The 14,459-nt window shown below is 34.7% G+C and overlaps 1 protein-coding gene across 1 annotated transcript; it reads right to left on the bottom strand.

Moving 5' to 3' along the window:
* Window positions 1–726: 726 nt before the first annotated feature.
* Window positions 727–3,646, bottom strand: LOC113500083 (alpha-(1,3)-fucosyltransferase C-like). The gene is made up of 2 exons (XM_026880755.1): window positions 2,320–3,646; window positions 727–1,906 (listed from the first exon to the last, which is right to left on the bottom strand). The coding sequence occupies exons 1-2, from the start codon at window positions 3,348–3,350 to the stop codon at window positions 1,573–1,575; spliced, it is 1,365 nt and encodes a 454-aa protein (XP_026736556.1). The 5' UTR covers window positions 3,351–3,646; the 3' UTR covers window positions 727–1,572.
* Between the last annotated feature and the right edge of the window lie 10,813 nt (window positions 3,647–14,459).

Raw genomic sequence — 14,459 nt, 5'->3', positions numbered from 1 at the left:
CATTGGAAGTCAGAGAAAGTATATAGTCATGAAGGTATTCCGGGCGAAGTTTGTGTGATGATCTTGTCAGGTATAACCACAAACTTATAAAGCAGAAAGCAAAGAAGTTTTAATGAAAGAGGACATTTGTCCAGCAGTAGAGTCTTACACAGGCTATTTAAAATGCATGACTACTTATGGTTAATTTGTGTGTTAAGCTAAGTCAGCATACAATGTCACCATTAAATAACTTGCCAATATAAAGGTGACCTTGAAATTCTTTTAACTTACAAGCCTTTTATTTTAATACAAGAGAATGTCATCGATCGATTTCTTTTGTAAAGAAGGCGATAAAAGGCTGCCCTTTATAAGAAGCTTGGCTAAAGAACCTTTGTTTACGTAAATATTATTGACGCCAGTCAAGTGTAAAATGTTTTAAGTGTTCTGGCTAATATGTCAAAAAGTTACTCAAGAGAGTCACTGTAAGGAAATTCGTATTCGAAACAATGGGATGGAGGTGAAAACTAATAACGGTTGCAATTGCACTGACCCTGCAGGGCTGCCGCATTGTCCGAAATGGTTACCGTGGTCTTGGTACACCACCAAGGGCAAAAGAAGGGGAAGGGCTATATGGAAGGGGAAGGAAATATGTGGTTTTTAATACGTAGATGTCTGGTACTCCTTTGCGTTAAACCCAAAGAGGAAGACGTCTTTTGATGATTTCTTATCCGAGCAAGAACATACGGATTTGCTCTGAGAACCTAAGGCAACAGAATACTCAGGTAAGGGACTTTCTTAATTGACTATCGCTCTCTTCTTACACTAATAAATCCGGCTAGAAAGCTAAGGGAAGTATTTCGCTGTGCGTTTGCACTGTATTGTTCTATTAACTTTTTGTCAAAGTTAAATTTCGACCGTTAAATGCTATTTATGCATTTTCATCAGATTTGTAATAGGTAAATAAAACGTAATTCAGGAAGTTATCAATAATCATTTATTTTATTATGACATGTAATTAATTGTTATATGTACATTCTTAAAAGATTTAAGTATAAAATCATAACATCGGCAGGCAATTGCAATTGAATCTGGAATAGACATTCCGCAGAAAGCTAGCATGATGATCAAATCAAATGTCAAATGGGTCTGTGCCCAGCAGTGGGACGGAATATAAGGCTGGGATTATATTATTATATGCCATTTAACAAATAAAATTCCTACTATCAAATAATAGATTCGTTCATCAAATCTACAAACAAAAACTTATTTTTCTTAAACAGAACAATTTTTTTTTGATGTATTACTAAATTTTAATTTGCAAATAGACATATAATGCAGAGATCAAATATTTTGGAACGTTATAAAATGTTTATCAGTCAGTTTTTTATTCCAATTAGAACTATGTAATTTCGTTTTCAATTCGACTCGACCCTCTGCCATCACATCAGCTCAATATTAAGGACTCTTAAAGTCCGAAAGTAGTCGAGATTAGCGATAAATACGCTACACTTCCAAATTTACCTTACGAAAGCTATTATATAATTCTAATATAAATACTCTAGCAATAGAACATTCCATCATCAAATCAACTATTTATCCAATTCGACTTGAATCATTCAGGTACCCTAATAAATCGGTATATCTTTCAGCGCCTTTTGGAATGCACTTATTTTTTAACGACCCGGTAAACCACCATTTTCTGAAATCAGCATACGAACTAAAACTATTAAATTTCTTCTTATCATTCAGCAACTTACAGAGCTGGCAGTAGCCGTTGAAAGTGTTTGCTTTACGTATTGTGTAAAACTTTTTCCATGTAAAATATTCCTTATATAAAGACGGATTGCGAATTGTGTAATCTAGATACGCAGCGAGTTTTTCTTCTGTGTAATATTGGAAATTGATGTATGAATTGTCTGGGAGGAACCTGAAAACAAAAATAAGCAAGTTTAAAAGGAATGATCTTTTGATCGAATGAAGCAATGATTTTATTTGGTCCTAGGATAGCCAGGGACGATAGGAAGCAGAATAGATAGCTGACTTAGGTATGCTGGAAGCGTCAGATCTATGATGTGCAGGACAGAAACCGGTTTAGATTTGCTGTACCCGACAGGGTCCATAAAGAGCTATAAACCTAGTTATAATTTATATGGTGATGATCATGAAAGAACTGAAAAGCTGTACTAGCTATGGATCGTAACTGATATATTTATAAAATAAGGGAATTGTGAACGTTACTCAAATGAATAAAAAAGGAAGAATTTAATATTTCTACAAAAAAGTAATTGATAGACTTCAAGAAATCAAAAATCGTATTAGAAATAAAATGCTTCTACTTACTTGATGTAATCAGCACCACCCACAACTATAGGCACCACATCATTATCGTAAGCTTTCAACACTTCAGTACTCACAAAATCTTCCGATATAGCGCCTTCAATCGCTAAATAAAAATAATAATCTCTTTGCAACATCTTCTTACAATCTTCTTGAGGACACTGAAAGTGGCCACATCCATAAATGTCCAAATACAAATTATGATCCTTCAGTGCTTGCTTCAACTTCAATATCGACAGCATTTTGTTCGATAAAATTTCACATTTGTCCATAATCCACGCTACAGCTCTCGTTTTCGTCACATTTATCACACTATTCGTCGTTCTTGTTAAGGAATTTGACCATAAAACATTAGAATTTGGTGCAACAACTTTTCCTTTCATGTCCTTTACTTCGATAAAAGGGGTGAAGATATCCGAGTGGAATTTGTAACTCCATGTCCAGTTAAAGAAGTTGTCCACTAATAAATTGCATATTGGATGATCGTCTGACGCCTCCATGCCGTAAAATACGTATTTTTGTCGCTGCGACCTGCCTTTGGGCAGGTGTATAGGCCAACGACTCCAGTTCAGTAGAAGACTAATGTTGAATATAACAGCATCGAAGTTTCTAACGTCTTGGTTTAGAATTGTTCTATTCGTTGTTATATAGCAGTTGATTTCTGAACATCCGTTCTCGATAAAAGGGCTTTGTCCTTCCAAATTAACGTGCTCCTTCAGGCTTTTGTCTGTCCATAGCAAAATATATTTGAGGTCTTTATCGAACCGGTCGGAGTCGTCATGTTCGCTGGAACTATCTTGATCCTTCCCCACTTGAGACACGGTCGTGTACGCAGTGTGAAATGAATAAAAGGCAAGCGCAACGTACATGAATAGCCCAGTAAAGCTGACTATGAAAAATAATTTCGCAAAAGTTTCTGTTCGAGAGACTAAATACATTTTTTGCGAAGTTGTTTCGCGCCGCGTCGCCGGGACAATGGGAAGAAACGTCGGCTTCATCTCGATAAATAACAAAGAATGCATCCGCTGTCTCATTAGATGACGGTGGTAAACAAAAAATTCTTTTGATTTCAAATAAACAAAGAGAGTCAGTGAGCGTACGCTGTGTACGTTACTAACTGTTCTATGAAGAGATTCTTTAAAGATTACTGTGAAACGCTGTTACGCGAATGAATATCTCGTTACGTGTTTACGAATATCAAGTTGCAGTTTTGTATTCAATAGTATTGAAACCTTTGAAGACTAGAAAAGAAATCTTTTATTAAGTTAATGTGTGTCTGGTTGAGTAAAAAAGATTAAAGTTAGGTTTAGTAATTAAGAAAAACAAAAAGTCCATCAGTTTTATTTTTATTTTTTTTAGAATATCTTGCGTCTTATTTTAAATCATCAATTTTAACAAAAGACGTCAGCGATCACGTGAGTTCGACACACGGAATTAATTTTAACTTTCTTCTAAAATGTAATCGATTGCTGTATCAAGTTAAATCAGAATCTCTTCAAAATTCTTTGACGCGAGCCTGGTTTCCCGTACGTTTTTTGATATGTTCTCATTAAAACCACAATCATAGATTCCAACCAACCAACCAACATAGATTCCAACCAATCTGTCAAGATGCCTTTAAAACAGCGGGACTCCGTCGTTCAACAGTCACGTCGTATTCAAAGGCATAGAGGACTTTATTTGTCCTATTTCTTTATACAAAACATAAAATGTTCCGTCGAGACGTTTCAAAGGAGATCCGTCCGTCTGTCTGTACGCAGCCAAAAAGCTCTCGAGAAAATTTTTCTATCTGTCGATGTCTCCCTCTATTTGCTAAGACCTGTTTCGTTAGAGGTATGGTTTGTTTCCATTGTATTCTATTTGGAGACATTTAATACTTTGACGATATGGGTACTGGGTATAAAATAGTTTTTTAAGCATGAGTTATGATAGTATCTAAACTTTTTTCCAATGATGATTCTCTAGATAGTAACTGTCACGTTAGTTAGCTGTCAGTTCCAAATATCAATGTTCCAAATCTTGCTTTGTTTTAAATGGTGGAAATGCTAGTTAATTTGAAAATATCAGTCTGACTGTAATCGGGATTAATACAAATTTCTATGGGGTCTTGTTTTAGAGATACTCTTTTGGACCCTAAAACACGACAAATCCTTGAAAATAAGTACTCCCAAAACGAGTTCTCCATTTAAAGTGACAATATTTTTGCCAAATCCAGGATTCATATAAAAATCTACTAAAACATAAATACTCCTGGCACAAAATCGCACAACGTAAGAACCACACGACATTAACAATCAGAGAAACATCGTATCGAATAGAACAATGTTAACAAACCAGTCTCTTTGCATGTAGGACGTGGAGTCTTCGGCAAATATGGACATCGCGTATGAAGTCAAACAGAATTACATATTCCATAAAAATATACCCCTTTTGCGCACGTGACAAGCGTCGACGTGTCAATACGAATCTATAACTGTAGTTAGTTTCATGTAAATTCTAAATTCCCTCGAAGACTCTGTCATGTGAAAGAAAATATTTTATATTTTTATATTTGATCGTCGAAGCACAATTTGTGTGTTCTCTTGGTGCAATTTTATTTGTTTGTACTAGGTAAACACAATTTTAGAATGACGTAAACGTATATCAACGTGGGCTGTTTGTAGGTGGTGCACGATAGGTATTTCTGGAAGGCTGATTTTTATGTGTCAAAGAAACAATTGGCATGAAACGATGGCTTCTTGCCGACGGATCGCTGTTATTTTTCGATTTTTAAGCGTTTTTAACAACATTGTTAATTATTTAATTGTAAATTAAACGTGCGCGTAAAATGCATTCTTCTAGATTGGAAAACGACTACAACAAAACTATGTTGGAGTCGTTGGGAAAAGGCTAGGATAATGGTGGTATCTCTTTCTTTTTATAATCCTCTTTTAGAAGGTTTGGCACGGAATGTAGTTTTCACTAAACTTTACAGTCTTCTGTGCAACTTTTTCCGTATTTCAATGCCTACACTGTACGTTATTTTTTATATTTTTGTTCCTGAATCCTCAAAACCCTCTGCCAGCATGTTTATTTATTTATTTACAATCCATATTGAACCTCACTACTTAAAATAACACTATACGAGTAGTATCGACATAACGTTTATTAAAAACATGTTGTCTATTGAACAATAATAACATAGCTAATTGTCACATAACAATGTTTAAAATAATTAACGAAGAAAAATTAAAGAAGAAAAACTTATGGAAAATAGAAAACGAAAATTGAAAATAGTTATCGAAAACCAAGAAAAAATAAGAAATGAGATAAAATGAGATAAAACTGAGTATTTTGGGTCAGCTACCCAAAAATGGTTATGTAAAAACTATTGATATAACGCAATAATAATACCTGTCCTTCAGGAATAATTATCGACTGATTCAATACATAGGCAAATAACATTTTACTATTAAACACCAAAATTAAAAAAATAAAACAAAACATCCCCAGAATAACTTAAGTAAACTAAGCATTTCGGGCCACCAACGACGGAGACTCTCTAAAAAAAATGACATGTCAAAATAACTAGTGAAGTTCCATCAATATTGTAACCCTCAGGAAGGGTTATTGATTTCGAGACTAAGGTAAATATTTGAAGATAGAAACCTCAGGCATTCAGTGCGATCGGCATTTGTGGCATGCGACGGGGAATGTCTGCGTGCCAATGGTCAACGGCTTACACAACCTCATTGACTGCCAAAACTGTGATATTGGAGATAGTTAATAATCTCTTTGCTCAGATGTTGTACGTTATTAAATAACTTTGAAGATTGAGGCACGATAGCAGGTAGTTCACGTTTACGTTACGTACACATTTGTTTGTATTTAGTATTATTTATTGTTTTCATTTTTATTATTATGATGCACACTTTGTTTTGTATCGCTGTTTTATTTCCTATCGCAGGTCTGCTGGTAGAAATTTTATAAGAAATAAGAAGTACCTTTGTTCTAACGTATGCTTGTGTGCTAGTTTTGTTTGTGTACATAAATGAATAAGTAGACTATATTTGTATTTTGTAAGTGACATTTCTACAATCGTTAACGTTGATAGAAAGCACTCGAATGTAAGGAAATGAAATTCGGTTTCGATTAATAACGTAATTTTATCATCAACATCATCTCATCTCCATAGGTACTTCTTTTTCCCTTGGACTCAATATAATTTTCATGCCCTGACGTGAAGGACTATGCCAGACCAGTACTAGCTTATAATATATGACTTGATGTTGGCACTTGTCTATTCCTTATTTTACCTTTTATTGACTGTTGCATTTTTAGAAGACGCTCACGCTTTCTAAAGCGGCAAAATGTAACTATAAGTGACAGAGACAGGAGTTGTAGCTCTACAACAATTTCGTAAATAAATTGAAGAATAAAACAGGGTTATCTATTGTTTGTATGTATGTAGGTATATAATATTTAATATAAATTAGTACCTATCTCAAAATGACAAACTTAGAATGGAACCCACAACCTCCAGTTAAGCAACCAGCTTCACTAGACACTTTCGCCAACCATCCAGAATAAAGTTTCACAAGTTGTATGGCTCTCATCCGGGTATGATAAATACGTCCGGGTATTTATGACGTCATCGCTACCCGTTTGTCACCCATACATTGTTTCGGATACAACCGATCGCTCGTTATAAATGACTTTTCGGATGCCCGCGAACACCCTTGTTTTTTATTTGGTTTTAAATTATGAATTGGTTTGTCAAAGGGTGCGAATCGGATGTCGATGTATTTTGGGATAATTTTGTGGATATGATTTTTTTTCTGTCTGTGTTGTATTTACTCTTCTGCACTTTTAGCTTTTAAAGAAAAGCAGTATAAGTTACGTGAATGGTAGTATTTGTCATCAGTCCTTTTTCCATCTATTTTTGGGTCTGCTTCCAGTCTAACCGGATGCAACTAAGTACCAGTGTTTTATAAAGAACGACTACTTACCTCCTTACCTCCTCTTAGCAATACGGGTTGTCAGTCTATTTTGCTTCTATCTAGCCGTAACGACTGTAAAATGTGCATAAACAACAGCTGGGACCCACAATTTAACTTGCCTTCCGAAACACGGTGGAACTCAGGTCATGGTCACCCATCCACTTACGGACCGTATCAAATATAGCTTAACCTGTGATCAATCAACTTGTGCAGTTTTTAGCTTAACCACGAGCTTTTCTTTGTGAATGGCAGTGAATGACAGAAAGTGGTAACAGAGAGGCCAAAATTCTCATAGAAAAGTGCGCACTTACATATTGAATTAGATTAACACATTTTGAGACAAGTACTTATTGTAGTCTCCTCCATCAATTCACATTTCCCCGACATCCAGTAACCAATTACCTGTTAATAAAATTGCTCTCAAAAAGAAACTTTCACAACATTAAATCCTGAACTATAATTTCACAGTAAAGTTATGCGGAACATTACCTGGGACTTGTATAAAAAATCTTGGGTAATAAGCATGCAGCCCACCTGAGGGAACTTACTCCAAACTTGGAAGAAATGAGGTAAAATCGAAGTTCCAGAGGCAAGTTTAAAAAGTCTAATTTTCCTTCATACGCGACTGGAGTACAGGAGGCTACGGCACGGCGAACGAAAGTACTGTGTGGATACGACATTACTTATATTTGGTACTTGATACTGAATAGGGTAATTAAAAAAATCTGTTTAGTTCTTCAGACAGAGTACCAAAAAGTATTGGATAAGTATTTTTTTTAGTTTAGCTCGTAAACTAAAAATGAATGGGATTCAGTGATTTAAAATCTCGTACCGTCACTTGCCGGTACGCTTTTTATAACTATTCATAACTAGCTTTTCGCCCGCGGCTTCGCTCGCGTCGAGGTCGGTTATATCGCGTTTAGAAGAGAACTCTTCAAAAGTCCGGGATAAAAGCTATCCTATATTCTTTCTCAAGATCAACTCTATCTCTGTACCAAATTTCATTCAAATCAGTTCAGTGGTTTAGACGTGAAAGCGTAACGGACAGACAGACAGAGTTACTTTCGCATTTATAATATTAGTAGGGATTAGTAAGGATGAGTCAACTAGACAATTAAATAGGGTTTTTGTATTTATACAGATATCGTGTAATCGTTCAATTAATTTTATTCAAAAATCAAAGCATGTCCACGTTATTAAAACACAGGTACCTCGCAACATCAGGCTATGCTATAATAAGGCAAAGTTGGTGATCCTACTAGTGAGATTTTCTCCCAATCATAACTTTCAAAGAAAAAGAAAATGTTACGCGGAATTGCATCTAATATTTTATATGGTAACGTATCTGTCTGTCTGTCGAGTATTCTCATCTCATTTTAAGGTGGAAATATACATTATTTATCTTTTAGATGATATTAAATTTTTATCGCGTTTGTTGATGTTTTGAAGCTGCTTGGTACTGTTTCATATTTATGTTAAGGATATATTTTATTCGATATTTTGAACTCCTTGCTTTTACTTTGGTTTGAATACAAACTGTTTTAAATAGGGGTAAAATTGGTTAATATGTACTTTAAATTTGAGACTTCTGTGTATGAAAATAAATAACCTTTTTGAGTTACATATAACTCAAAGCAAAAATGGGACGAGTGATTTACATCACATGTCCAGAGATATTACAATCATATTATACGTATTAAAACTCTTCCATCCTCATGCACGCTTTTCCATCATTTATTTAAAGACGACATCTTCAGATATAGTCCAACAAAATTAAAGCGAAAACTATAAAAACACAGGACAGTAATCAATAGTGAGACCATAATCTCGTGAAAGTCTATTCATTATCTATTAACACAAACCTTTATGAGAAGACATCCTGAGGAAACCAACCCACCTAAGACCAAACAGGTCTATAAGGTGACTAAAAAAAACACTAAGTTGTACATCAACTATACGAAAAGGGAAAGATACCAACCCCTATCCGTGTAATCTCTACTTATTCTCTCAACATTCACTATCAAAGCGACCCACACAACAGCACTTTGGAAAACAAAGCGCCCTAAACTATAAACTCCAAAAGAAATTACAACAACACACGATTTTAATATAAAAATTGCGTGTTAAAGCTAAATGCAGAACTCGGTAGGTGGCGGCTATAAATTGTCTGAACATCTTCGCATCGCGGCCCAATTAGCGCAAGATGTTGCAGAGCAACACTCGCGGGACGGTGTTATGCTGAACGTAACCAGTTAACTCAACTATTAAATTTCATATTCTTGGTGCATTCAGCTTCTATTTGGTCACGACAATAGCTTTGTTAGTATTTGATGTTGTATCGTTGGCTGGTAGATAAATTTGAGCGGTTCGCGCGTATTGAGATGGTTTCCTTGTCTATTAAGTCTTCTGATTTCATATCGAGTATTTTGTGCTTTATTGGGTTACAGTGAAGGCTCTGTATTGATTAAGTTTTGAAAGTTTGAATAATTGGTATGTAGTTTTTTTTTGTGTTGAATAAATTTAAGAAGGGTGGTAATATAAGAAACACTTTTCAATTTACCACTTTGGCGCCAAAAAACACAACATGTATTGTCAAGCAGCAGGATAGTAAAGAATAAGTATCTTACTTACTTAAAATATATTTCTTTGACTGGACATAATTGCTAATAAAAACAATTGTTTATTTTTATTTGGATAGCATGAACATACAATTAAAAAAAAGTATTATAACTTAAAAATAAGTAATAATCAAGGCGACCAATATTTTTTATAAAGATAAAGATAAAGATATATTTTTTTGTATAAACATGTGTGACATAACATAGAAATGTAAATGTGGATGGAAAAAAATTGGGAATGACAGACATAACCCTTAGGTCCAGACATGTTTTGCCACAGTTTAGCATACAAAAATTTAACAAACATAACTTTTTTTAAAATAAAATAACAAATTAGAACGGTATTAATTAAACATACATATTTTAAAATATCATCTATGTAATTTTAGACATTTCGAAAATAACATTGATAATTTTGGATTCAATAATTCAAGTGTCGGTGCATCCAAGTCAACACAAAAATAATAATAATCAACATCATTTAAAACAACTATCTTTTTTAATTAGACACAGTAGAGTTTTTCGTCAAATTTCTAAAAATAATTGTTGACTTGTTACGAGTTCATAAAACCGGTCTAACAGTTGGGTGGGAGACTAGTTTTTAACGAATGCCGTGAAAGCGTTAATTACTTTTGCAGTAATTAATATGATTTAAAGATCTCGGAAAAATGTTATTATACATATGTAAGTATGTATTTTGGCATGAATATATTTTATTTCCCCTTTTCCCTATCATTAAGATAAAATTAATTTACAGAAGTTTTTTCATAAAAGAGTTCTTTTTATAACCAATCAGATAAATGGTTATTAGGGTTACGTACCCAAAAAATAAAAATGGAGCCCTATTTCCAAGGCTTTGCTGTTCATCTGTCTGTGTGTCAGTCCGTCCGATCGTCACTAGGCAGTATGTCATGAACCGCGAAAGCAGTCGAAATTTTCACAGATGATGTATGTCTGCTGATGCTAAAACAAATAATCATAAATATAAAAACTGAGGTGAAACAACGCTTGTTACGGTCATAACTTTGTATAGACTAGCCTATCGTACCTACCTACCTCTTAAAGTAGTAACTTATTGATACAGAAGACTTCGCACTTTACGATATACACCGACGCGTCGTCGTCTCTTCTCACAGGCTAACATACTTAGTTCAAGAAGTGGCACTTTGTACTCAGCCTAAAGTTTGTAACGCAAGTGTTGTTCAATTTCTGGCAATTATGAAGTATAATTATTTACAATAAAATCACCGCCTTTACTTCTTTTTAATAATTATCTATACTCTATACTTACTAATAAATAAAGCTGAAGAGTTTGTTTGTTTGTTTGTTTGAACGCGCTAATCTCAGGAACTACTGGTCCAAATTGAAAGAATCTTTTTGTGTTGAAAAGACCATTCAACGAGGAAGGCTTTAGGCTATAAACCATCACGCTGCAACTAACAGGAACGAAGATACAATGGAAAATGTGAAAAAAAACAGGGCAGGTATATGTAAATCATAACTTATATCTTCTACCCACGGGGACGAAGTCGCGGGCAACAGCTAGTAATGTAATAGTTGTCTTAGTGCGACGAATTTAGCACAACATGTAGCTACCACCTATTGTGTTTAAAACAAGGACAAACTTGCTGAATGGGTATGATGACAGTAATTTTTCTTGTAGTTCAATGCATGACAATGGGTTTGTATTATTTTCATTCCGCAAAACTATCCAATTATAGTGAATGGAGAGCGTCATGAGTTTTTGTGAAATCATTACGTCACAAGCTCTCTCTCCTAAACTTTAAAGTAGTTCATCTTTGTAAATTTTGGTTGTTGAGAAAAAGCCAAAAATACGAGTCTAACATTCTTTAATTATCTAAATAACAGACTAAATAGATTTTTAGTCCCAGTCATCATCCCTATTATGTCAAAAGAATTTACAACTACAACTTAATCTGCATTACAAGTTTGTTTGAGAGGTTTCCGATAAAGTCTTAGTGAGTTAATCGTATGCATAACTTCTTAGTAGTGACGTTCTGAGGCATGCATTTGTGGTGTTTTGCTTCGGTTCAATCCTTTGAGACAGGAGCCTCGCTCGACCTGATTGATTACGTCGAACTATAGCGACACTGACGTACCAAAGGAAATGCAGAAGTATCAATAATAGTAGATAGAAAGACTAGCTGTTCCCCGCGAACCCGCCGGCTACAAATCGAAGCACTATTCTATGTGTTAATCCTGGGTATAAACTATCTGTATATCTAGTTTTGTCTTTTTTTTTTTTAATTATTTATTGAACAAAATTTTTTGTATTATAATATAAGTTTGTAGAACTAGCGTGTTTCTAATTTTTAAAGAGTTGAAACCTCTATCGAGGATGACCTTACCGAACCTCTTTTAAAAAGTATTTATCTTCTGATCTATGTTCAAGTGATATAATGGCAGAATAATTATCACATTTTATATTGTTGTTACAATTTATACTGTGTTAAAGTTCAATATTCTAAAAGACAATTCAAACCTAGCCTTCTGCCACCGACTCTCACCGTACAACACATCCGTATTCCAATAGCATATGTAATATATCGGAGAGCAAGGATTAGGCCACAAGCTATCAGCTTGATGCATTGCGTCCATTGTTTTGGCCATGAATTGGCGTGGCAGTGCATGGAACAAAGGTGTCTTACCGGCATAGATTACGTACGCAGCAGAAGCTACAGCGATTGTCTATAGATGTACATCGAGACAAGCGACAGATGTATTTGGTGGAGCTTATGGTGTTAGGCGTGTCAATGTAAAAGTCAAGCTATTTGTTTTGCAAATAATTGTAGAGATAAATCATCGTTTAAGAAAACCCGGTCAAGTGTAAGTCGGACATTAAGTGTTCCGTTTAAATAATCTAAATTGAATAAAAACGGTAGGGTGACTGATAAATTTCTGAATATAAAGGCATATAAAAATCATTGCTCGTAACGAAGATATTTGTTAAACAACTAATAGTAAAGATATTATCTATGAAAATTCTAACGGTATGGCTATCACGGTTCATGATACACCGCCTGGTGATGACAGCGGACAATTGAATCTCAATAAAAGGGTGAAGTTTTACATTGCCATGTGTGCAGAATCGAAACGCTTTGCAACTATCATTTTCTTTTTCATCAATTAAACTATTTGCTCCATTTAATCTAGATCCATCAACAACATTAAATTATATACTTCTTAAAACTTAAATTAAATCAGTCGGTTCTTCAATTAATGTTCATCATCCTCGCTCTCCACGTACACTAGGGTTAGGTGGCAAGTATATCAATCTGTGCATTGACAACTGCATTATTCAAGTGGCTTGGCAGTGATCGTTTAAGACGCATTACCTATTTAATGTAAAATATCGACCGTTCCCTTTGTGGATTATGACTATTGTCTAGTTTGAGTTCCTGATATTAGATGGCTTCTAATTAATAATCTGCTCTACATTTCCCAGAATGTTTAGCGTTTAATTCTAGGTATGACAATGTCTTGCATCTCTTGATATCTTGCAGTGTCACGCTGTTTGGAAAATTGATTTTCCTGACAAGGTAAGGAATGAACAAAGGATGTCGACATCTTTGTATAGTCCAAGTCCTGTCCAGATTGAAGACATAACACACTTTGTTCCTCGCCGCAACACTAACCTATCAATCCAATCCAAGAGCTCCATTTTAACCGACTTCAAAAAGACGGAGGTTGTCAAATCTTCCGTATTTTGTTTTGTTTATTACCTCCGGACGGGATGAACGTATTTTGTAATTGTTTTTTTAGTTGTTTAACGTGAAGTAGCTGTCATTTATTCCCATAAAAAATGCATCAAGCTTGTATGTTATTGTTGTTAAAGAAATATTATATGTAGGGTTTTTAGTTCATGTTGTTTGTTAATGTACTTTAAATTAAGTAGAATGTACGTATGTCCTCATATCTGGGAAAAATTTAGAAAAAAAAAACGCTTGATGATTTTACCTCTAAGCTGGATATGGAAACATAAATGACTGCTCAATACAAATATAAATACAGTTTCAATAAATCACAAAATAATATAATTTATCACGGACTGCGGCAGTCTTATAAAGCGGTGCAAAATAAATGTCTAGCGATAGACTGGTCCCAATGCCGGTCGATTTAAAGACGAACAGCGGACGTGACGCCGACGAGAAAACGTTAAATTGTATAGTTTTAAAATATACTGGCTTTTGCCGTGACTTCGTCTGGAATCTGCTGTTATGCAGCTATTTACATTATGAACACTAGCTGTCTCAGCAAGAGTTGTTTTACCATACACATAACTCTAGGGAATAAAAAAAAGATTGTTGGTCTATTAGATCTATAGACCTACAGAACGTGCACACATTTTCATGAGAATAGGTTAAGTCGTTTCGGGGGATATCGGACACCGTGACACAACAATTTTATATATTAAGGGTCGATTTTGATGTAGCTTCTGTAGTGGGTCTATGTATAGATACGTATGCGCGGTAGGTGCAGGTTCAATCCCAACGCAGGCAAAGTAGAAATGTAACTTTTTCTAAGT

Source organism: Trichoplusia ni, chromosome 13 (genome assembly GCF_003590095.1).
Source record: "Trichoplusia ni isolate ovarian cell line Hi5 chromosome 13, tn1, whole genome shotgun sequence".
Lineage (NCBI taxonomy): Eukaryota > Metazoa > Arthropoda > Insecta > Lepidoptera > Noctuidae > Trichoplusia > Trichoplusia ni.
The sequence above is the reverse complement of the archived record's forward strand: the minus strand, read 5'-3'. Positions and strand labels throughout refer to the sequence as shown.

Coding starts and splice junctions, on each gene's coding strand:
- LOC113500083 (XM_026880755.1), bottom strand. CDS start 3,350: ATGAGACAGCGGATGCATTCTTTGTTATTTATCGAGATGAAGCCGACG. Junction 1,907..2,319: donor GGTGGTGCTGATTACATCAA/GTAAGTAGAAGC, acceptor TTTTGTTTTCAG/GTTCCTCCCAGACAATTCAT.